The sequence below is a fragment of the Lissotriton vulgaris genome, chromosome 8, assembly GCF_964263255.1.
Source record: "Lissotriton vulgaris chromosome 8, aLisVul1.2, whole genome shotgun sequence".
Classification (NCBI taxonomy): Eukaryota; Metazoa; Chordata; class Amphibia; order Caudata; family Salamandridae; genus Lissotriton; species Lissotriton vulgaris.
In genome coordinates this window covers 731,504,071-731,528,940 of record NC_141696.1, presented here as the reverse complement: position 1 = coordinate 731,528,940, position 24,870 = coordinate 731,504,071, and the positions used below count along the sequence as shown (strand labels likewise).

At 43.5% G+C, this 24,870-nt stretch overlaps 1 protein-coding gene across 1 annotated transcript in view; it reads left to right on the top strand.

Annotated features, from left to right (window-relative positions):
- CFAP47 (cilia and flagella associated protein 47) overlaps positions 1-24,870 on the top strand; it is a 2,734,468-nt gene that overhangs the window by 260,817 nt on the left and 2,448,781 nt on the right. Inside the window, exons 20-21 of the mRNA XM_086934611.1 lie at positions 2,294-2,438; positions 10,670-10,764. Of these exons, the coding sequence (XP_086790737.1) occupies positions 2,294-2,438; positions 10,670-10,764 (240 nt within the window). The remainder of the gene's footprint in view (positions 1-2,293; positions 2,439-10,669; positions 10,765-24,870) is intronic.

The following is a 24,870-nucleotide window of genomic DNA, read 5'->3' as shown; positions in this document are numbered from 1 at the left end:
AGAGTGCATTTACATTTGGCTGTTGATCAACCACAATTGTTTCAAACCACTGTTTCACGGGAATGAGCACCAATTACTGCCGGACATCCATGAGAAATAAAATGTCCAAATTATATTTATATAAAGCATTGTATGTGTATTTACTGAAAGTGATATATTTTTGATTATGAAGATCTCTGCCATGGTTTGTTTACCAGCACGTAATTTTACACAACTGCAGGGAAGTAGCAAAGGTTCAGCAAGCCAGTTTCCTTGCAGATCCATTCAGAGATAAACAAGCTGAATCCAGAATCGATAATTTTGCCAGGTGATGTCCATGTGAAAGCTCAGCTGCTCAGGCCCCTGCATGTTATTGTAAAAATACAGTGCTCCCTCTGCCCATGCACCCTGCTCCTCTGGGTTGTATGGACATTCATCTGATTACCTGCTGGTTGTGGTCAGCGGCTGTATGCAGCTACCAGAGAAGGAAGAGGCCACCCACTGGCTGGCGGCCAGATGCATAGGAAGCTGACCCAAGCAGTCCCCGGCAGAGTTCCCAGCGCTGCCCTGTCCATATCCCGTGCGCACTGCTCTCTGACACAGAGCACTTTATTCATCCGAAATAGTTAATGTGCCGGGGTATTGTGGCACCAAGTATTCGATTTTCACAGTTATTATTATTATAAATAGAGGTGTGCGAGCTCCGCCATGTTGAACAAAGGAAAGGCGCGACCCGTAACTTAAAGATAAAGTGCACGTGCCCCTCTGCACCAATTACAAAAATATTTGCAATGCCAGAGGTCTCGCATTTAAATGCGAGACCTCTGGCATTGCAAACAAGCGTTGAATATCATCATCCTGCCTGAAGTAGGACAAATGCAATAAAGAAAATAGTGCTTAAAAGATTAAACAACCCAGCCCGTGTAACAAATGAAGTTAAGTGGCCAGTCGCTTTAGGAGGGGACAACTGTAGACAAGACGATGCCAAGGAGGGACTAACAAGCCTATTAGGAAAACAGAAGCCTGAGTTTACAAACGGCAATGACACAAGCCAATGAAAAATGTGAACGGAGAGTGGGCGGGGCTTGTATCTGCTTAGTCCACCACAAGAAGTCTTGCAGAGCCGCGCATGCCTGCTGGCTCTAGGTTCGACCTAATATTTGCTTACTCCACCACAAGAAGTCTCCCAGAGCAGCGCATGTGCGGTGGCTCTAGGCTCGACCTAAAAACCTACTGCAATATCTTGTTGACGGTGTTCCCTTCATGCAATTTGGAGAAAAACGTCCCCTTGTCATGAGTTGTGAACTCGGAAACTGTGGACTCGAGCCGTGGCCATCTTGAAAGGGGGAAAGAAAAATTAATGAGGAGGCCCCCTTTAGGTAATTGTCTGGGACTAGGGGGAATAAGTGTAAGAAATGTAGGATGTCCCACGTTTATGGATCCACAGATCCTGTTATCCAATGGGACAAATCTGCGTGTGTATGAGTCTAGGGTGATCTAGTCTGGATTTGGCAGCGATATGCGGTTGCTATTTGGTATGCTTATTTGTTAATTGTTTTTATTTATATGTATAATATTGTGTTCATTGATATTCATGTTTTTACTACTGTTTTTAATATCACGATATGTTTTAATTTGTATCGAAAGAATACATTTGTATTTTTTCTACCAGAACTTAATTTGTATTCATATCAGTTTTTATCAGAGTCACCCTGCAGTACAAGTATTCTACGTTTCTTTATTTGTTTTTTAATATGTTTCCTAAGCGTTTATGATTGCCTATGTACAAATAAGCATACCAAATAGCAACCGCATATCGCTGCCAAATCCAGACTAGATCACCCTAGACTCATACACACGCAGATTTGTCCTATTGGATAACAGGATCTGTGGATCCATAAACGTGGGACATCCTACATTTCTTACATCTTGAAAGGGGGAACACTAGGTTTGGTGAGAAGGCAAAGGGTGTACTCTTGCCTTAGTACCTCTGGAACTGGGCACTGGTGAAAAGGAGCGCAGTGTTTTAGTAAGACTGAACAAGACTGAGTGGTTTAAATATAATTCTTTTAGAATATTGATAGTCAAAGTCAGAAAGGGTAAATTACCCTATTTCTGCAGGCCAGCTGATATCTGTGTTATAATGTTTTGCTTATGTTGGAAGCATTGAATGGACTGAGAATTTCCCAGTCTGACAAATCCCATATGAATGAAGTGTGTAGTATCATAAAGGCAGTAGTGCTGTCCTGGTTAAACAGTCCAAGTTTTCTTCCGCCAGAAATGACTATTATTTCTTATTGTTTTCTTTTTGTAGAAATCATTTTTGTTTCCTGGAGTTTACGTCGATTCTACACAGACAATTCCATTTCTGCTGCAGAATAAAGCTGCAACACGAGCCAGGGTGGATTTCGACATGACCAAGTACCAAGATTTTGCACTGACCTTTCCAGATAAGTCAGGTATTTCCTCATAAAAGTTAAAAGCAAACTCCTGGTGTTATCTGTTGTTACAATAGGTGCTGAATGTATGCCTAGAATTGCTCCGTTGCTTCACGAAGCTTAGCAATATTTCCTTACTTAGAGCTACAGTAGAACCACTTCACATTTCTAACAGTAGTTCTTACAAAAATGGAGGTTTTAGTGTTGGGCATAGTTATTGCTTTGTGTGCTCATAAACTAAGAACTTTATGGCATTTGAGGTAAAACAAGGAATGCGGTGCTAGGCATACAATTGTGTTGCTTTATTATTATGTGATCTTCACCGCCAGTAACATTGTTAGCTAGTATATGCAGCTGATAGCACAGTTATCTTGTATGCCTCTTGCAGTTTGGTAAAACACCTCAATCGTAACCCCTCCACCATAGTCAATCTTGAAACTCCAAACATCCGGCATCTTTTGCTGTAATAGTGGTAATAATTTTGATCATAACTAGGCCTGGGAGGTAAATTCTGTTCCACTTGCGGAATTTGGGTAATTTCGCGTTCCGCGGAATTCCCCAAAATTCTGCGGTCTGCGGCTTCGTGGTATTTTTTGCTGTTTCGTGCTTTCAAAATGCGTGTTCGCAAGATATTTCCCCCCCCCCGAGCACGCAAACAGCATTCGCAAACAGGAAAAAAGCATTGCAAACGGGCGGAACAAGAAATTCTGCGTGTTTGTGGAACTCTGCGTGCTTGCTGAGATTTTTTACCATTTCGCAGAGCTTTGCGTAGCGCGACTACGCAAATTCCGCCCACCCCTAATAATAACATTATCCTTGTGCCATACATATATAATCTTGTCCATCTTCTTGTTTGGTTGGAGGCCTGAAAGGCACCGCTGTCTCCTGGTGCTTTCCTCCTTAACAACTGAAGCTAGTTTGTTTCTGTTTCAGGCCTAGACCTTTGCATGCTGCTCTTTGATAACTATTGGACCAAAGGTTGCGGTAAACCGGACTCATAAGGATGTCTATAGTGTGATGCTTGTGCGATGCACTAGTTTTCCATGAGGGCTGCTCCAGCTGAGTCACTTCAGCCATGGTGTAGTTGTGTAACATAATAGTCATGCAAATGACTGTGAGGAGATAGTCAAAGATACTTGTGTTCTTTCTGGTGGGTCTTTTAGGTAGAGCGGATGTCTTTTGACCAATGTGGAAAGTGTTGGTTGCAGTGCATGAGCGGTGCCCTAGTAATGTGTGTGAGAAAAGGAGGTATCCCCGACTAAAGTTCCTAAAGCGGGATGACTAATTCGTTTGGAAAGACAAAAATTTAGGAACATAGATTTCAACTGGATACAAACTGACAATGGAGAGTGAAGAGTTCATCTGACTATGGATAGACAGTACACTGGGGTATGTAGTAAAAAGGGTACTTTATTAGTTAATATACTTATTTGGGATCTAACTTTTTAACATTCATTGTTGATCCAAAGTTAATTCTGTTGTTGTGCAATTTTATCTTTGTTATACATCAAAATATATTAAGATTTCAATTTACATATCATAAATAAATACAGAACGTGCATGAATTGTACATCAACTGTAATCTATATACAAGGATAATTGATGTTAATATTTCTGGTTTCTGGCTCCGGGTCAAAAAAATTATAGTACAGCGGTTCTTGAGTGCGAGTTGGTATCGTCCTCCAATGGTGGGGTCTGGCTTTCCGGCGTCTCGATCGCAAACGTTTGCGATCGAGACGCCGGAAAGCCAGACCCCACCATTGGAGGACGATACCAACTCGCACTCAAGAATCGCTGTACTATTATTTTTTTGACCCGGAGCCAGAGACCAGAAATACGACGATCCATAGACAAAAAGTTTAAACATAATCGTCCCGCCCCCGGCATTACGTCTCGGATTCCGGCTGCTTTTCCAGGCTGTCACTCCACTAAGCATCCTGACCATACAATAATACAGGACTACTGTTGTAGAGACACATTCCCAGACCCAACCAGCAGTTAACAGTCCACCTCTGAACTCTAAACTGTGCTATACTTGGACCTCAGTGTAACTCTGTAGGTGCGCCAAGAGTTTGCGCCCCTACCATATTGCGGCTACAATATCACACTGGTACACTTGGAATACATACCATGGCTTCCTGATGAAGGCTCACAGCCGAAACGCGCGTAGCAATATTATATTACCTTTAGCCATGCCTTTATGATTAACATCAATTATCCTTGTATATAGATTACAGTTGATGTACAATTATCCTTGTAAATAGATAACAGTTGATGTACAATTCATGCACGTTCTGTATTTATGTATGATATGTAAATTGAAATCTTAATGTATTGTGATGTATAACAAAGATAAAATTGCACAACAATAGAATTAACTTTGGATCAACAATGAATGTTAAAAAGTTAGATCCCAAATAAGTATATTAACTAATAAAGTACCCTTTTTACTACATACCCCAGTGTACTGTCTATCCATAGTCAGATAAACTCTTCACTCTCCATTGTCAGTTTGTGTCCAGTTGAAATCTATGTTCCTAAATTTTTGTCTTTCCAAACGTTGCCCTAGTAATGCCACTTTAGACTTGCTGTGGCATTCCAGTGATGGAAAATAATGTGGGCTAGGTAGAGACATGCTTGTCACTACTTAAAATCTTGAGTTGAGTTCCTAGCCACTGTCCTGCCTCGAAGCTGGAGCAATCGTTGTGAGATAATCTTGGAAAAGTGAGAGGCTCTGTCAACCCAAACAGATAGGTCTTCACAGATTTTCAGAACTCCAAGAGGATGGGAAGGTTTCCTATAATTGTTGGGGAGAATGTTCGTTTGGCCATCTTTACTGCTTAAGTGGTCCTTCGAAGTCTAGTCGTATGAACCTAGAGCAGCAGCATTCCAGATCCGAAGCAGCATTCCAGATCTGAGGCTTCATGTCTGATGGTAGGTGTGAAGTTTGTGATACATAAAATATTTTTTAGCACTAAGGACTGCTCTATTTGTGATGCAGAGGATCTTTAAGGAATTAAGCCGGGACATTCTACTACACTGAGGCAGAGTAGGGTCAATGTGATCCTGACCACAACGGTCTGGTTGCAGTGTTGGTATTCTGAATACGTTGAAGTCTGCCCAGGCAGAAACCTGAGTGCCCACGTAGAATCCACTTTCATTATGTAGTCTAGAGAAAACTGCAATAATGGTGATCTGGATCTTGCAAGGAAAGGCAAGGTGCAGTAAAATGTGACACAACTTCCTGAAGGTAAATTCGATTTGTTAACCTGTTTTACCTGGGTAGAATGTTAGGGTTAGTGTCTATGATCACCCAGGGTTTATAGCTTGGCTGTTGGTGATTAAGTGGGATGAATTATAGTTCTCAGCTACTACTAGGCACTGGGTTAGTGCATGTACCAGTTTCTGCACTGAGCTGTTTTTAGGTAATTGCATATCATCCACTTGCCAAGTGCTAGGAGAGCAAGTGTCAAGGACTAAAGTTTTTTTTCAGTTTGAGGACTATCAGTGTGTCTTCAGTGAAATGTTAATGTGAGTTTTGCATGTATTATTTGGTATGGTTGTGCGAACTTACCGTGTTATAGACTCACAAAACCATCTTGGGTCATGTCAGGCTCCTTTGTAAAATCTCCAACTCAACCATGGATAGCTGTGCCTTCAAGCAGTAAGGCTTAAAAAAAGGAACGAGTGTAAAGCATTTAGAAGCACCAAACAAAATAAGAATATCACACAACATGCAGGAAATCCAACACCACTTTATAAACATGTATTATATTTTTATGAATTTTTAGAAACCAAGATGTGCAAAATTCACTGGAGGGTTCCGGAGATATTGATTTTTATGTAAAACGTAAACCTATTTTTTTTTTTAGTCCAAAGCGCAAAGGAGCATTGGTAACCATAAAGTTTATACATTTTAGAAAAGTTTGAAAGAGTTGTTTTTGATTACTCCAGCCTGGACCTGGCGACCTATTCCAATGGAGATAAGGTCAAGGGGGTCAATAAGCAATATTTGGAAAGTTACCTGGTCACCAAAGTAATCTCAAGGCCAGTTCCATACTCTATATCAAGACTGCCATAGACTTCAATTGAGTGGTGCTGATGCTGGACATTCAGGATGCTGAGGATGCTGAAAGATGCTCTGGGTGCAGTGCCGTCAATGGGGGCCTCCCTAGGGTTATTCCTCAGTCCTTGTTCTATGATTAAATTGAAGGAACTTTGGTCTGATGGGTCAGAGTTTTTTAAAGTCCTCTTTGAACCAGTAAAAGGTCAGCTGCTGCTGGGATACTGATCTCCGGTCACAGCAGGTCCAAAGATATCCTTTGGTGAGGGCTAATGTCCGTCTTTGGCGACCAATCCACACTCTATTGACTCTCTTGGGTCTGGCAGAAATGGGTCTTGTTGGCTGCATGTCCGCTATCAGCTATGATTTCTTGCTAGTGGGTATCGACAGACCGGGACAGGTGACTTCAGCTGCTGGAACAGTGGTTTAACTGACAGGCCCTTGGAGTTACTGCTTTGGTTTGTTGCTCAGCAGCCACGTTTCCTCGAGCCATGCACCACAGGCATAGTCCTCTCCTTGCTAGCCCAAGGAGCAGCAAGTGCAGTCCAGCTAAAGGTGCAGCTTCTTTTGCTTGGACCAGGGGTCAGAGGAAAGTCCTTCTTCTGCCTCTCTCCGGTCCAGATGAGATCTGAGGTTAAAGGGGGATATATTTATGCCCAGTAAGTGGCCTAGGTGGATGATGCAGTCACTCGCCAGTAGTCTACCAGGATCCCTTTGACTGAGATGGAAGCTTGATGACATGTTGATGCCTTCCCTGAAGGACGTAGGTTTTGGTGATGGGCCGTGGGTGCCCAAAGATTGCATCTAGAGTATCGATCAGAGTGAGTTGAGCAGTATATCAGTTGTTCTAGTGTAGGTGCTTCTAGGTTTGATAATACAGATCTCGAAAAGGTTAAATAGACTTATCCAACTACATTTAGAAATCTCCGGTAATGCAAAATTTGCTTTGGTCGCAAAAGAAAAATCTCGAGGCACTGGTATGACAGCAACATTGTTTGGCTATCTGAATGCAATGATTGTACAATGACCTGTCAAAGGAAGCTGAACACTGTGGTCGGCCAAAATTCAAATCTTCTGGCACTCCAGATAAGTCAAGTTTGAGAGTTCTTGCTCCTGCAGATGCAGCTGTGAACATTCTCAGCTACACTCTAGTCTGTGTCCAATCAGGAGAGGTCTTGAACAACACCAATGCCGTCCTAAAGAGCAGCCACACAGCAGGGGAAATTTGAATGAATTAACACTCCTGGCTTCACTCTAGGGTAGTATAATTGTGTCACACTGAAAGCACAGTGCTGTATGCTTCAACGGTTGTTAAACCCCCGTGCTGGGCTTTTTCCCGCCCTCTCTTCTTCTGTTGTAAACTGTACTTGTTCAAGTCCTCTTACTGAATTGGAATATTCTTCTCCCTCAATTGTTTCCAGATGTGTGATTCCCGTCTTTCCTCCTTCACCATCACATCCAGTCAGGCTTGATTTCTCTCTGATGAACCTCTATATTGTAGTAAAACAGGTTTAAATTTAAGGCATAATGAAAGGAAGTAGAAATTAACTTCTTATTGCCTCAGAATTTTCCGGAAATTTAAGGAGCTGCAGTAGAGATTACTTAAGCAGATTGTAAAAGAAATTGAGAGATATGTGCTTAGGGGACAGAATACCCAGCGAACAATGGAGATTTTGATTTTTTTTTTTTAATAAAGGCACCCGGCCGCTCACTTCAGATAAATTGCCGATGCCTCACTGCGCACACACTAGTAAATTTGTGAAGGCACATTAAATTTGAAGTAGGTTTGAATTGGGAACCCTTGTAAAGAGTGCTTTGAAAAAAAGAGGGGGTTTTCAGGCCACAGGTAACACTGCCCACAGGATGTAAAGCTTTTACAAAAAGTACGTTAATTAAGGGCTGACATAATCTTATTTTTTTGTATTATCCATGAGTTCATACTAAAAGCAGAGCAGGGGCGGCCTTAGGCATGTGCAAGCTGTGCACCTGCACAGGGCCACCACACCAATATATATCCTTAATGTAATAATCCTCTGAGGATGGATAGATATTTGTGTGGCGGCCCCTGGCAGGGATTTGGGGCCTCCGGCTCTGTTCCACTTCTGAACACCCTGACCCCCCTCTTCACTGGCCTCCGCGCTCCACCCCGCCCGGACCCCATCTTCTGGGGCCCCCTACCTATGCTCCCTGCCCAGGGCCGCCATGAGCCTAGAGCCACCCCTGAGCAGAGGTACCAGTTAACATGCTGATACCGCCATCTTGGAGTATTGATGAACAGAGCAAATCTGTCGAGTTTTGATCTTGAGTTTTAAATGGCTTTGTGATTCGACCATGCTTTCAGAGTCAGGTCCGGCTTTAGCATTGGTGGCGCCCTGTGCGACAATGTTTGTTGGCGCCTCCCCAATGACCACCTCCGCCAGGGATTCCCTCACCACCATCATTTGAGAGTGCCACTGAAGTCTCCATAACCAATGTCTCTCAGATTCATTTAGTTTTATAGCGCCACTCATACCAGTTTAAGTTGTCAGAACACTTTACATCACACATACGTTCCATGGTGACAATCATATTTGCATAAATCAGTGTGTAGGAAATGTTTTTTTTGTAATAGAGTTTTACATAGCACAAACTTGTATCAGAGTGCTTTACATAGCACCAGTTGCGTTACATGAGGACACATTCATGTTACATAAAAAGAGGCCTACAAGGAGTAGGAGTCACATTTCATCCATACTGGTAGGCAGTATAGTTTAGAGTCCTTGGACTGGAAAAGCACAAATTCAGAATTTAAATTGTAACACCATTATTAGGGTTTTAAAAAAAAAAAAAAAGAATTGATTTCTACCGCAATGAACCCCATTTTGCAATATTCGGACGACAAAAGACTTGGCAAAAAATGTATAGCTCTAACATTTTCCTTGCAGTTTGCATGCAGCTCTTTGACGGCAGTTAATAGCTCACTGCTCTATATTAGGCTTTTAACTTATAAACTGCCAGTAACAAAAGGATCTCTGACAAAAGTGGTAACCCATCGACCTATTTATATTATATGCATTTTGTGATGGGACACGTTGTTTGCAGCAGGCATATTAACCCTCTGCGCTGTGTTGAGTCAAAACTTTCACTAGACAAAGCTCCAGTCTCTCTCCAGGAAGAACAATAATCACCAGAGTTGTAATTTGTATTGATATCTGAAAATTGATGGGACAATGTGCGCGGCATCAGGTGCTTTTAAAAGGATGAACATGGCGCCCCCACCCCAAGTCAGCGCCCTGTGTGGTGGCACCGATCGGACTGCCCTAGAGCTAGCCCTGTTCAGAGTTCCAATTTCGTATCATTCTTCACACAACTAGCTGCCTTTAATCAGGACGGAGGAGCGTCGCCCATCTGGCTCAGAGCTAGCAACTAAAAAAAAATTGATGTTTCATAATTGTGTTTTTTATTAAGTAGCTGGCTCTGTTAGCTGTGCAGGGAGGGCGGGGCTGGGGCATTGGAGGGGGAGAAGGAGTGCTATATGCTCTCTTTAAGTGCGCATATGTATTTGGCTGGTCGTCTCAGGCCGGCCAAACACACATGCGCACTTAGGTTTCTCTAGCCCGGATGTATTGAACAGCAGGGTTACAGAAACAGCACAGATTTCCTGTGCCTGAGCGAGCTTCTTTTTCAGCCCGCTCAGGCTAATCCCTGCGCTGCTCTCATAGCATGAAAGCAGCGCTGGGATTGGACAGGGAGTCTGATGCAGCCCCAGTACCTGCTGGGACAAGGAAGAGAAAAGACCAGATGCAACGTGGGGCGCGGCTGCCATCTTAAAGTAAGTTTTCCTTTTTTCTACATTATTAAACTACCCCCCCACCCCCACCTGTGGGCCCTGCCTCACCACCTTTTGTATGTGGCGGCCACCACTGCCTTTAATTGCTTTGTTGTGCATCGTTTTTTCTGCACTTAACTCTGACTCGCATTTTTATTTTTGTTGATGCATAACCTTAGATGCACGTAAGTGTTTTCAACAAATAGAAGTCAGTCCTTTTGAACACGTGAACAGTGCTGTGCAAAATCAGTAACTGGAGATGAATGCAGTGTTTTCTGTCAATGCTGAAAGCTTACCGAGGCGAACTGGGCCTTGCCAAGACGTGTAAGATTGTTTCAAAGCAACCAGGGTTTAAGAATGTATTTTATTTTTTTCCTGCAGGTGTTCTGTTTGATCATGAGAAGCCGTGCGTGTATTCTGTGGAGCTTGAAGGAAAGGACACTTTGGAATGTTTGCTTTCTTTTAACCCAAAAGAAGTAAGTTCTTGCCATGCACATTGATTCATCAAAATGGCAGGCTTAGCAGAAATAACCTCACATAACCCTTTCATCGTAATGACATCACAGGAAGTGACATCATATCACCTATGACCTTGACTATTCCCGGGAAGGTTTTCACATGACCTTAACTCTGATGACAAAACAATTATTGACATTGCTGGAAGTCCCTAATAACTGCATGATTAATATAACAACATAAATGTCTATTTTAGATCCTTACTATACTCTGGAATTATGCAGGAGGAAATGGCCAAATTATGCAGTAGGTTAGAGTAAATTTTGCGGCAAGAAAATGCAAATTGTGTGGTGTAATGTGGCACATTTTTTAATAGTATTACTTCATTATTTTGTACTTTTTGCACTTGTTAACACTATCTGGGAATTGAGTGTACCACACTAGTACCAGTTTAATACCCAAATATAGCACTAAGCAACAGAAAGGTGTCCATTCAGCCTTTGCAAAGGGCCGTTCACTGCATGGTAACAAGCTTTGCTGCAATTTTAGTAAGTTTTGAACCATTTGAGCTAGAAACAATTTTATTTAAATCCACAGATTGTGCAGCACATGATGGATTATGCAGCAAATATACACTTATGCAATAATCGCCACAGCCGCACAATCACACAATTCTAGTGGCCCTTCCTATACTGTGGTGCTAACATGATCATTGAAAATAGTGGGGCATCATACTTGTCCTAAATTGTAGCAAGCAAGCTAAGCCTCTGAACCAGATGTCTCATAGGAAAGGTTCGGAGGTTCTCTCCTGAGAAATATTTTTAAAAACTGGGTCAAATCAGTGCATTTTAAGGTACAGTTTTTACATAAATGTACTAAAAGGCCATAGACAAGGGAAGGGCACTCATTAGATTTTCAAGTTCTTTCATGATGTTCCTTCCAAGCCTTTTATCTCTCCAGTAGTTCCCCATTTTTTTCTCCAAAATGTGCTGTGGGTGCCCATATGAGTAAGACAGTATTAGTAAACTCATTAGGTTTTGCCTATATGTTTAATAATAAGCTGTTTGTGCAGGCAAAACATCAAAACACAGATATCCGAGTTGACTACTGGCACTCTGTTCAGGACCTGAGCAAGATAAAACCTGAAGAGAAAATACAATAGCAATTTTTATATTCAATTAAAAAAATAACCAGTAGATGGCAGTGTTGTCCAGTTCTTCTAATATAGGGAGAGAGTGACGTGAGATCTTCACAAGCTCTTGCAGGCATACTAATATAATTGCCCAAAAACCAAGTCATAAAATCGAGTTCAAGAACTTAACCCCACATAAAATGTAGTGTGAGTTCAAATGAATACTCCTCAGTGGTGTCACAATGAAAAGATCAGGAATGGAACCCTTCTGTTTCATTGTGTGCAGCCAGGGAAAGTAAACCCAAAAAATAAGTTCAGACCAACAGCAGTTGGCCACTGTAAGTCGGCAACGGGAACTGATAAGAGCCCCCATTTATGTTACATACAAGACATTTCACAAGCACCGCGCATGTGCTGTGCAGGCGAAAACTAAAAAGTACAAAATAATGAAGTAATGCTATCAAAAAATGTGCTGTATTTCGTTGCATATTTTTGCCTTTTCTTGCTGCATACTTTACTCAAGCATGCCACATCATTTTGCCCTCCCTTGTAGCATAATTCCAGTGGCCCTGGCTATAATTCACAGTTTAATTGCTTGAACTGACCAAAGATCTTAGTTCAGCTGTAGCCAAAACTTCTATTACTGCATTTTTAGTTTATAAACTGAATACAAATAAGCGTCCCACAGCAACTTCTATTGGCTGGTAAAACTGGTCGTAACCAGGGCACAAGTCCTAAAAAAAAAAAGAAGTGGGGGGACGCTGTCACCGGAAGTGACGTCACGACAGGAAGTGACGTCACGAAAGGTGGCTCCGATCTCGTCCCAGAGAGGCCAAAAAGGTGAAATCCAGCTGTTTGGCAGGGGGGATGGCGTCCACCTTGTAAAATAAGTGGGGGGACGCTGTCCACCCGCGTGGTACCCCGACTCGAGCCCTGGTCATAACAATCATACACTGCAGTGATCAGGGGCGTCATGTTAGAAAGCTGACATGGCTCAGTCGGCCTCTACGCTTTGTTAAGATGGTAACCGAGTACAATTTAATAGGTTAATGCAAACGTGGATTGTATAAAATGCTAGTGCCTACAGTATAAACCAAGGTGGATATTAACGTGCTGTCCCCTTGGTATTTTATACACATCACTCCCGTGTTATTTAAAAAACTTTTGATTCTGCAAGTTTCGATGTCAAATTATCCAAGGGTGTTAAAACATGAACATACTTTGGGTTCCAGTTTAGAAAGAGAGAAACTCTTGTTGTGAATTTTTGCACCAGCACTTTTTTAATATGGCGCTTCCTACCGCATGACTGTTGTTTTGGAGTGCTGTAAATTACATATCTTACTGTAATATAATGGTTCTCAATTGGGTGACATAGGAAGATTGGAAGGCTGAGCTTGTCTTGCCAGGATTCAGACTAAAAATCTGCAGGTCACAAAGAGTTGGCAGCTGAGAGTGGTTACCTCACTGAGCCATTTTACCGGGTAAAACATTTCCACCGACCTAAAAGCGTAAGGTAAAAAGCGTCAGACCAGCATGTTCTGCTATATCAGCTAAAGGCCTGATGTATAAGTTAAAGAGTAATGGGCTCAAGATAGAGCCCTGGAGTACACCGTAGGGTGATGAGTGGATGTCAGAGCTGGTTGTGGCATAAAAAATTTGCAAGGTGCGGTGGTCCAGAAAGGAGGTGATCCAGTCTAGGGCAGATCCACGAATGCCTAGGGACTTCAGTGTGTTAATAAGTATGGTGTGGGATATTGTGTTGAACGCTGCGCTGAGGTCCAACAGTATGAGCGCCACTGTCTCTTCAGCATCAAGATTTTGTTGCAGCCTCTCAGTGAGTCCCAGCAGTGTAGTTTCAGTGGAGAACCTGGTTTGAAAACCGAATTGAGAGGGGTGAAGGATGTTATTAGTTTCAATGAACTGAGAGAGGTGGGAGTGAATATGTCTCTCAAGACTTTTAGAGAAGGCTGGCAGAAGGGAGATATGTCAGTAGTATGAGGGAGTGTTAGGGTCAGCAGTGGGCTTTTTTAAGAGAGGGATCACCATGGCATGTTTCCAAAGTGAGGGGACTGTAGATTTGAGTAAAGAAGAATTCAGAGCTTTGAAGATGACATGCAGATGAGGGGTGTCGAGCTGTTTCAGTATTGAAATATGGAGAGGGTCTTTGGGAATCTCAGTTGGCATGCAGCGCAGACACGTGTGGATGTAAAATACCGCCGCAAATACAGCAGGCTTCTTTGCAAGGGGAGACACTGCAGCCCAGCTGGTGCAATGGAAATATTTTATGGCCTGAGACTTCTCGATATGGGGGAAAGGCAAAAAGGCCTTGTAGAACACTCTTAGTTCTACACAGTGCAAAAGGAGTAGGCAGCTGCCCAGCACAGCAAGGAAAAGTTGCAAAGTGGCAGTCCCTCCTGCAGTTCAACGAGCAGCAGGCCAGAACAGTAGAGTATTTAGCAGAGTGGCAGTCCTTCCTGGCAGCACAGCAATTTCTTCCGACAATGGGCATATGTAGATCCAGTGATGTCTGGTTACATGGCGTAACCGTAATGCGCCACCTACTGGTACGTATAGGTACTGCTGAAAAGTTTCTAGATGCATTTTGACGCCTGGGGAATAGTGATAAGGTGAGAAATCTGTGGTTAGATAGAATCTCTACCAGAAAGAAAGTTCCCAAAGGGAAGTAACTTGTTCATCGATACAGTCATGTCAAAGCAGTGGAGAATTTTGATGGAGCTTGGAACAATTAGTAACTAAACTGTCTTTGGAAAATGAAAATTCCTTTTTCTAGATAACAAGACATGAGGTAGCGCGTAGACCTGATGGAAGAAGGTTCCAGAATCTTGTGGTCCTACTGGAGAAGGAATGCTTTGTTCATCATTTTTGATTGAATGTGGGAGAATTAATGAGGGAATCAGGGAAAATACCTTGCATAGGAGAGGAGTTCGACGAATTTACCTTGAAAGAAAGCAGATGCATGGTTCCTTGTTGATGGTTCAAAGTATAGCACCAATAAAGTGATTCAGTGGTTTAAATTTGGTTATATGTTCAAGAAGTTCTTTTCATCAAAACAAAAAGATAGGATGACTGTTACTTAGAGACTAATTTCTGGTTGTCTTCACAATTGTCTTCAGAGCATGGATCATCCTGTTTGAAGTTGGGTTTTTTGACGGCTTAATCACCTCTAAGAGAAGGTGTGGACGATTCTTGTAGATGTCCAGAATAGATTTGATGTGGGAGGATTTAGTGCTAACAATGTGAGATCTCTAGCTTCTTTTAGTCTCCCCAAGTTTAGTCAGACTAGGAGAGGGGTTGTCTCCATGTTTTCTGGAACCTCTCAAAATCTTGAATTTAAGTTTTTAAGTGGCATATTTGGATCAGAAATGGTTTCTGGATTTGTTTAGGTATTTTGAGAGTGAGGAGATCAGAATGGCTCATCTTGATAAGCTTAAAGTTGACTCAGAACAGGTTGAAATATGGCCAGTTTTTTGTTTGATCTGACTTTGGTATTTCTTCAATCTCTGCCCTTAATGCTTATTCCTGGTTCAGTTATGAGGTGTAGTGGGCTTTCTTCTTGTTCCTTATACCATATAAGGTATGCATGCAATAACTTTCCTTATTTTTTGATGAATTGTTTCTATTTCATTGATAGATCATGTGTGGGAGTCTTTTAATATTGCTTTTCTTAGGGTTGATGGATGTTGCCTATTCCCTTTGAGAGTTAGAGCCTTTCTTTAGTACAAATGATTTCATGCTTTTGTGGAAGTCAATTATATTCATTTGCAATAATGGGGGTTAAGGTGACAGTTTCTAGGGGGTGATTTTTGGCCTCAGAGCTCATGGTGAAGGGAGTGAGTAGAAAAGGTGCTTTGTCATGTGGAAGGGGACATTAAAGAAGCATCGAGCTAGAGGGGGGCACGTGGGGCCACATTGGTCTAGAAGGCCTTTGACCGAATGCTGGCATGGCTCGGTTCCGGCAGTGTGTGTTGCGCTATATGCTTGCTGGGTGAGTGGATACCTAGGTGAGGGAGACATGGCAGACCAGTGAGGACTAAAGCTGGTGAGGGGGGTGGGAGTGCCAGCTGCCTCCTCTCCCTGTCACCACCACCTTGCCTGATCCATGGCCTGGATGCAATGAGGTGTGATGCTATTCCTTGACGCAAGGAACACCCGTCTATATCTTCAGCTTAGCTTTCGCCCAGTCTCCCGCATAAACAGCTCCCACTGTGCTGTTGCGAATTGCTGCTGAGTGTCTCACCTCTTAACGTCTCGCCTCACACTGGGCACATGGGGGGGATTGCATAAGATTGGGCCTAGGGACATGCTAAATATGTAACATAATGAGTGCTTGTGGCCAAAGCTCTGCTCATTAAGCCTCGGCCAGTGCTATTAAATGTCCCTGCGCCAAATACCAAGGCTTCATAGTCCTGAACTGGCCTCATGCCTCTTTAATCCTCTGCCAGACACTTCCTGCCCCTTTATTTCACTCTTACTGGCTACTGCTTTCTCTCTTGTTGATAGTTTTTCCGTTTTCTATCCCTTTTTCTATATTGGTTTCTGATTTCTCCTCTCATGTTCTCAGGGAATGTCTGATGAGGAAAAAAAGCGTGCTGGTGGACCCCACCAAGCCAAATTAAGCACTGCATCGGGCATTCACTAGCAATAGGCAGGTAGAGCTGTAATTTTGTTTTATTTTTAACTTTTCTTTTCCCTTCCATTATCATTCATGGATGGATTATATCTGATAGTGATCCAGCGCTTTGGGAGCTCAAAGAGAAGCTTCCTTCTCCGCAATCACCTTAGTCTTTAAGACTAGCGCTTCTTTTGTGTTTCTATAATCTTGCTCATCAGATGGGCTATGTCTTGTCCAACCTATGGAGGTATGTGATAATCTCTAATCCTTAAATAGTGTAATCTCATTTTACATTTCTTTTTTCGAAATGAGTCCACATTCCCACTTCTGAATAATTTTATTTAAAAATCCATCTTTATTTGAAATTATTGTACAACCAGCCAAACACCTGCTGCGAGGGGTAAACCCTCTTCTTTAGGGCTGATATTCCATATAAGTAATTACATCCTTGGAATTCTTATATCACAAATGATTTTCTTGAAAATCAAATCGTTGATTGCCCTATTCCAGTATCAGCAATCACGTTGCATTAGAGAACTATACTCATTACTCTAGCAAACAACCCATTACTCCAGCAAACTCTACTCCTTACTCCAACGAACTCTACTCATTACTCCAGAAAATTCTACTCAATACTCCATTTAACGCTACGCATTACTCCAGTGAACTCTGCCCATTACTCCAGTGAAGTCTACTCATTACTCCAGCAAACTCTACTCATTACTCCAGCAATCTCTACTTATTACTCCAGGGAACTCTACCCATTACTCCAGCGAACTCTGCCTATTACTCCAGTGAACTCTACTCATTACTCCAGCAAACTCTACCCATTACTCCAGCAAACTCTACTCATTACTCTAGTGAACTCTACCCATTACTCCAAAGAACTCTACCCATTACTCCAGAGAACTCTACCCATTATTCCAGTGAACTCCACCCATTATCCAGCGGACTCTACCCATTACTCCAGCGAACTCTACCTATTACTCCAGGGAATTCTAGACATCACTCCTGCAAACTCTACCCATTACTCCAGCAAACTCTACTCATTACTCTAGTGAACTCTACCCATTACTCCAAAGAACTCTACCCATTACTCCAGAGAACTCTACCCATTATTCCAGTGAACTCCACCCATTATCCAGCGGACTCTACCCATTACTCCAGCGAACTCTACCTATTACTCCAGGGAATTCTAGACATCACTCCTGCAAACTCTACCCATTACTCCAGCAAACTCTACTCATTACTCTAGTGAACTCTACCCATTACTCCAAAGAACTCTACCCATTACTCCAGAGAACTCTACCCATTATTCCAGTGAACTCCACCCATTATCCAGCGGACTCTACCCATTACTCCAGCGAACTCTACCTATTACTCCAGGGAATTCTAGACATCACTCCTGCAAACTCTACCCATTACTCCAGCAAACTCTACTCATTACTCTAGTGAACTCTACCCATTACTCCAAAGAACTCTACCCATTACTCCAGAGAACTCTACCCATTATTCCAGTGAACTCCACCCATTATCCAGCGGACTCTACCCATTACTCCAGCGAACTCTACCTATTACTCCAGGGAATTCTAGACATCACTCCTGCAAACTCTACCCATTACTCCAGCAAACTCTACTCATTACTCTAGTGAACTCTACCCATTACTCCAAATAACTCTACCCATTACTCCAGAGAACTCTACCCATTATTCCAGTGAACTCCACCCATTATCCAGCGGACTCTACCCATTACTCCAGCGAACTCTACCTATTACTCCAGGGAATTCTAGACATCACTCCTGCAAACTCTACCCATTACTCCAGCAAACTCTACTCATTACTCTAGTGAACTCCACCCATTACTCCAAAGAACTCTACCCATTACTCCAGAGAACTCTACCCATTATTCCAGTGAACTCCACCCATTATCCAGCGGACTCTACCCATTACTCCAGCGAACTCTACCTATTACTCCAGGGAATTCTAGACATCACTCCTGCAAACTCTACCCATTGCTCCAGCAAACTTTACTCCTTAATCCAGCGAACTCCGCTCATTACTCCAGCGAACTCTACTCATTACTTCAGCAAACTCTACAAATTACTCCAGCACACTCTACTCTTTGCTCCAGCTTGTGCCTGGACCTAGTTTAGTTAGCATTCCCATTTGTTTTAGAAAAGTGTTAATGGTTTCCCATTAACAGTGGGGTTGGACCATTCTCACTTGAAAGGCCATCTCCTCCCCACCCCACCCCTGCCCTGTCCCACACATGACTGATTCATGGTTCTGAATAGCAATATCATTAAGGTTTACAGTCCTGTTAAAACAGGGCAAGGGCCACTAAGCCCACTTAATGCAAAATGTCCAGTTTAAAAGTGAGAGCCAATCAATGGTAATTAGTGCCTAAACCATACAGATACACGAACACGATGGAACTAAGTGATACATTATTTGTCATATATCGCATCACATATTATACATACAGATGTATATTAGTGGAAAAACAAATAGGAAAAAATCATCTAAATACATAAACATATACTGTGTAATATACAGGACACAACCTTCAACATTTATAGTACACTATGGGAAAAAGGGGAGGAGGGGCAAGAGAACGAAATCTTCAATATGCATCTGCAATAACTTGGCCCCTTTATGTAACACATATAGCCTTATCCTTAGGCTTCACTAGGTAAAATGTTGGTGTGGGATGTTTTGTTCAGTACGTTGACGTTTCGACTCCTTGTAAAAGAGTTGTATTGAAAAACATCTCAGAGGGTCTTCTTCAGAACTCGGAATGTGTAGGGGGAAAGCCTGTATGGTAAAGAGAAGGCAATTATGGTGATGTGAAACACCCCACTGACAATGTATCAGATCTGTGAGAGAGAGCCCAGTGAGTGCATCTGTCAAAATTACAGTGAAGGGGGAGGAAGTGAGGGGCGGGTTTGTGTGGGATGAGAATGGCATGTGAAAGAGAACCTGGTTTAACGCCCTCAGTGATTCCAGTGGATGGCATGTGGTCCGATGACATGCAAAAGGGTAATTGTACTTGTGTGTCTGAAAGAAAGGTGCAGGGTAAAAGTTACCTGGAATAATTCTCTGGAAATTACTTTCAGAAGAGGGTTGCCTGAGGCCTCAGTTAGCTGTAGACGACAACAGTACTTTATGGTGAATAATATGCAGTCCTTTAAATGGGGGAAAAAAGTGCAGGTACTCATCAGATCGAGTTGGGGTGTGGCAAGAGGGCCGGGCTAAAGGCGGGACTAAGGGTCACTAATTTTACATAGATGGAAATCCATTTTCATATTATACTTTTTTCACAACACAGTAGTGGCACTCTGTGGGTGCAGAACTCCCAAGCTGGAGTGTTGGGTGTGCATCCAGAAGAAGCAAGCAAATGAAAGATAAACCACACCTAAAATAGGTGGTTTTACTTTATTTAGCTGGAAACTGTAGTTATTTTCCCCAGAAAGTTACGTGATTTTGCATCAATTTGCTATAACAGGAGGTTAATGACTGGCTGTAAGTGTCCCTTCCCCAAGGCAGACAGTCTTTGGCATGCAGAAATAAAACTGAATTTCCCTGTTTGTGATTATTGTAGGATGACAGTAACATTCACTGTTTGGGGAATCTAGTCATTTCTGCATCTGTGGTAGGTAACTGGAAATGGGCTTGTCTCCCAGTATGGTAAGACCTCTGCTTCCAGACATCTTTCCTTCCGGATGTCTGTGTCAGTCGCAGCCCTGGTCCTCACCCACCTGATTGGAGGCAACTCTCTTCACATAAGCAAGCCTCCTTAACAATCTTCGGACACCCATAAAAGGACCTTAGCCACTGTAACACTTCCCATCATGGGCTTGTAGAAGTTGGCCAAATCCACTCACATTGAAAGTATTGTATTGTAATTGCATTTATATAGTGCTTACTACCCCTGACGATGCGTCATGGTGCTTTTTCGGTGAGTAGCACACTACTCCGGAACCCAAGAAGGATTAGTGTTGAATTAGTATAGTGAAAATGTGAAAGTAATTTGAGTGGTGGATAGGTTAGTCAGTTATTTGGATTCAGAAGGATAGCGGAGGGATAGAAGAGGCAAAAGGTTTGCATTTATATAGCGCTTGTTACCCCTGATGGGGTGTTGAAGCGCTTTTGTTTGGAGAGTAGCACTTTTGGGTTTAAAGAACATAGAAATACCAAAAAGTGTGACTGAGCATGCGTATGACAGCAAAAAAGCATACTTGGCAATCTGGAATAGGCCTCATTTCTGAGAAATCCTTGATATCAGACACAAGCATTCTGGAAGCAATTCAAAGTGTGATCTTACATCATAGAAATGAATGAGAAACATTCACCAAGCCTTGGGATGTCATGTCTTAGTCGTGTTTGAAGGCTTATATTGTTAGCTACATTCAGTGTTTTCTGGTAAATGCGTACTTTCAACTCCGTGCACATTATTCCTCCCCTTCCAGTTTGCCCCAGTAAGGTCTATTCTGTGTTTAAGAATTTTGATAAATCCATTCTTCCTCCAAGAATGCAATCTGAATTTTTATAATTGTTTGTTGGGCCTCTCATTGCTTAACTTTGTTACAAAAAATTAGTCAGATTATGGTAACTTTATATTAGCTGATTAAAAAAACCACGTGAATTAAATATACCACCCTCCCCTAAATTTTTTTTTTTCTATTCAGCTGCCGCCCCCTCTTTAGATAACACTTTTTTGGATGACGAGATACTCGCCTACCTCTACCCTCTGCACTTACTTACTAGCCCCATGTCCCCTCCAATGCCCCATGTGTCTCTTTACATTTTCTCTTTTTTCAGGTGATCACGCTCCCTTTCATCTTAAATGTCCCCTCGTTCATGACATCAAATGCCTTCTCTTGCTTTTCTGGGATACCCCTCCCTCACTTAAAATACCAGTCTCTGCCACTGCAGCTGTTGCTCTGTTCTCACTCAACAGGCCCCTTCCACCGACCTGTGTCATTCTTGGATGCCTTGGCTCTTTCTTGGGACACCTACCCACTCCCAACTCTCATCAGATGATCCTCATCTCATCCATCAGGTGCTTTATTTTAAACCCACTGCCCCACGCCCGCAGTGCATTCTCTAATATCGTTTGTGTGCCCCTTTCTTCTTCGGATAACCCGTCGATTTCTTCAGCTGACTGTGCTTATACCCCTTCACTTCTGAAAGCTCTCCTCAGTTGTCCCCTTTCCTACCCTCCAGCTGCTGTGCTATCCTCTCCGTCTTTTCCCCATCGGATGGATGCCCTCGTTTTCCTTACCCTTGGTGGCTCAAATAACCTCAATGTCCTGGAAGGTAGGGCGCCACGGTGAAGCGCTGCAGCCGCTTAGTGCATACGGACACATTCATTTTTTTAAGCACAAGGAGTTTGGTGCTGCGCACAGGGCACTCACCTACGGAGTGGCAGAAGATTCCTTTTCACTGGGTCCACAATCGGACTGGCACTGGCGGGAAACCTGCTTCTTGCTCGTTGGTCGAATGTTATGGCTATTCCTGTCCTGCTGTGCTGGCAAAGAATAGAGGGAAAGCCAGAGCAAATTGCACTTTTTAAAGAGATTCCCTTTATTCCCGCAGCACAGCTTCCTGGCGGGTGAGGTCACATGTTGCTCTGCCATGGCAGCATGGCGTCACTGCCCTCCTTGTGAAATCACCAATATGTGAGCATGCGCCGCAGTATAGAAATGTGATGCATGCTCATATGACTATGTGTGACAGTGAGTACATGTACTCTATTTGGTAACGGAGAAGTGACGGTACTCTTGGGGGGGGGGAAGAAGTGCCGGTACTCAGTACTGGTGAGTACAGGCCCATTTAAAGCACTGGATGAAAATAGTCTGACCTGCACACAGTAGGCCTTAACATTAAATGAAAATGATTACCTTTTTGGTGACAGTGCAGCCGCATCTGTCCATAACCGTGATTACATCTAGAAAAGCTTTGCTGTGTAATGGACAGTGGGTTCCTTCAAACCTCTGAATCCTAAAAGGGGCAAGTAGGTCGCCAAATACCCGTCAACGTAATTTCCAATTGGCTATGGCGGAAAAAGTACATTTTACTCCCCCAAGCTGTCACTTGGTGGGGTGCAGCAGGCGCGGCGAGTGACACCTGCAGTGTTTTGTGCAGCAACACTGCCAAGGGAAAGCAACAGCAGGTTATAAACATGCTAGTCCCGCTAACTCGCACAGCTGGAGTTGGTGGTGGGAGATTCGCATCCCAAGCCCCTTAGGAGACATCATCCTGTCAGGTGTGTGGCGCGTCCGATGTAGAGGAAAACACATTCAGCTGAGAAAACGTTATCAAATGCTTTAGAGCATCGCCGGTCATGATGACGGGCACAGCTCCTAGGCATAAAGAAGTTTTGTGTGCAGCCACTGTCCCTAGGAATCCAATTTGCTGCCTGTATCACTGATAGGCACAGCACTTCCTCTCACCATTCACTCGACGTCATTTTCCTCACCGGCATCTCCCGCTTGGTGAAGAAAAGAAAGGAGCAGGGGTCACGTCATAGTGGATTTTGGTGGTGTGTTAGCAAACATGTTCTAAGTAAGTCACAAATCCAGGAGGGTTATCCAGGAAGAGTACAGTCCTTGTTTCTTGTTCTGTCCACGACAACAGAAAATAAAAAAACGTAAGCTTTACATATGACGAATGGTTTGTGAGAAAAAATGTGACTTGGATGTGTCATGTCGTGGTAGCAATAACGACAGACAAAGTATATATATATCTCAGAGCTTTATTTCTGCTTCTTGTCTCGACCCTGTCCCTACTCTAACTGCCCCTTTCCTGTCGTTGCCCCTCCTCTTCCCTCAACCCCCTAACTCCTCCCATCCCAACTACTAGACTGCATACAACATTACATCTCCCCCCTTGTTAACAAAAAAACAACGAAATGGGAGTTATTCCTAGTCCATTTCCTCAATTAGTCTTTTTGGCTTGAGTATGTCTCGTCGTGGTCTGAGACTTGGTCCAGAGTCCACAGGCGCACTCTCCGATGGCCCCTCACATCTTGGAATGGGACTGGGTTGACTTAGTCCGCTACTGGTACATGGTGCTGTGCCCTTTTCAAGTGCTTCTTTCAGGCCTGGTGTGCACTTTTGAAAATGAGATACGTTTCGAGTAATTCTTCTTTGCCCGGACTCGGCAGTGATCATGGTGCCTTTCTGCTGAGTGATAGACAGGGGCTAATTTTTGAATCGACAGTCTGTCTTCTTGGACTGCTCCTGTTTCACAAGTACCCAATCCCCGGTCTGGAGAGAGGGAGACTTTGTGTGCCGTCTTGCATCTTCATATGTCTTCATTCTGCTTTTCTCCGCTTGGTCAGTTCTCGCGGTCTCTTGATGGGTGCGAGTCGGGGACACCGGTGCTAGAGCTCCTTCCCATGTCGGGATCCTTGTCCTGATGGGTCGCCCAAGCATGAGGGTGGCAGGACACTTCCCGGTGGTGGCATGTGGGGTGGTTCTGTATGACCTCAGCACTTCATTTAGTGCTGTCTGCAAGTCCCTTTTCTCGAGCGTGGCCTGCTGGAAGGTCTTCTTGAGTGTGGCCATAAATCTTTCGATGGTGCCATTGGCCTGCGGCCACAACGGCGCAACCTTTCGGTGTCGAAAGTTCAGGTGCTTCGCAAACTCATGGAACTCATGACTGCTGAACGGCGGACCATTGTCTGTTTTGAGTTCTTTGGGGACACCCCACTCAGCGAACACCTCATCCAGCACGGCAATTGTGCTGGACGCGTTTGTGGAGGGTACAAACCGGGCTATCGGGAATCGTGAATACTCATCGATGATGGCTACCACATACCGGCCTGATTGGAGAGGTCCATAGATGTCCATGGCCAGTTCCTGCCATACTCCTTCTGGTAGTGGAGTCATTTGGAGAGGAGCCGAAGGTTCTCCGGGTCTTACCTGCTGACACTGAGGACAGTCTTTCAAGGTGAGCTCAACCATTTCATCGAGTTGCGGGAACCACACTCTCTCTCTCAAAGCACTCTTGGTGGCAACCACTCCGCGGTGGCCCTCATGTGCGAGGTTGATTACCCCTTGCTGTAGTTGTCGCGGAGTTACGATCCGATGGTCCCTCAGTAGGAGCCCCTCTGAGGTGGTTGACAACTCATCACTGACGTGTCGGAAGGCTTGCATTTCTTGGCGTATTTGAGGATCGCTTGCTTCATCCCCACTCTCATGTCTCCAACGGTGCGTGCGCAACCGGCGCATCACCTTTTGCAGGATATTGTCTTGCACCGTCGCATCTTTGATGGCGTCTATGGGGACTGCCGGTGGTCGGGCTACGTCTACCATGAAGTGGATATACTCCTCAGCTATCGAGGGACGTGACTCA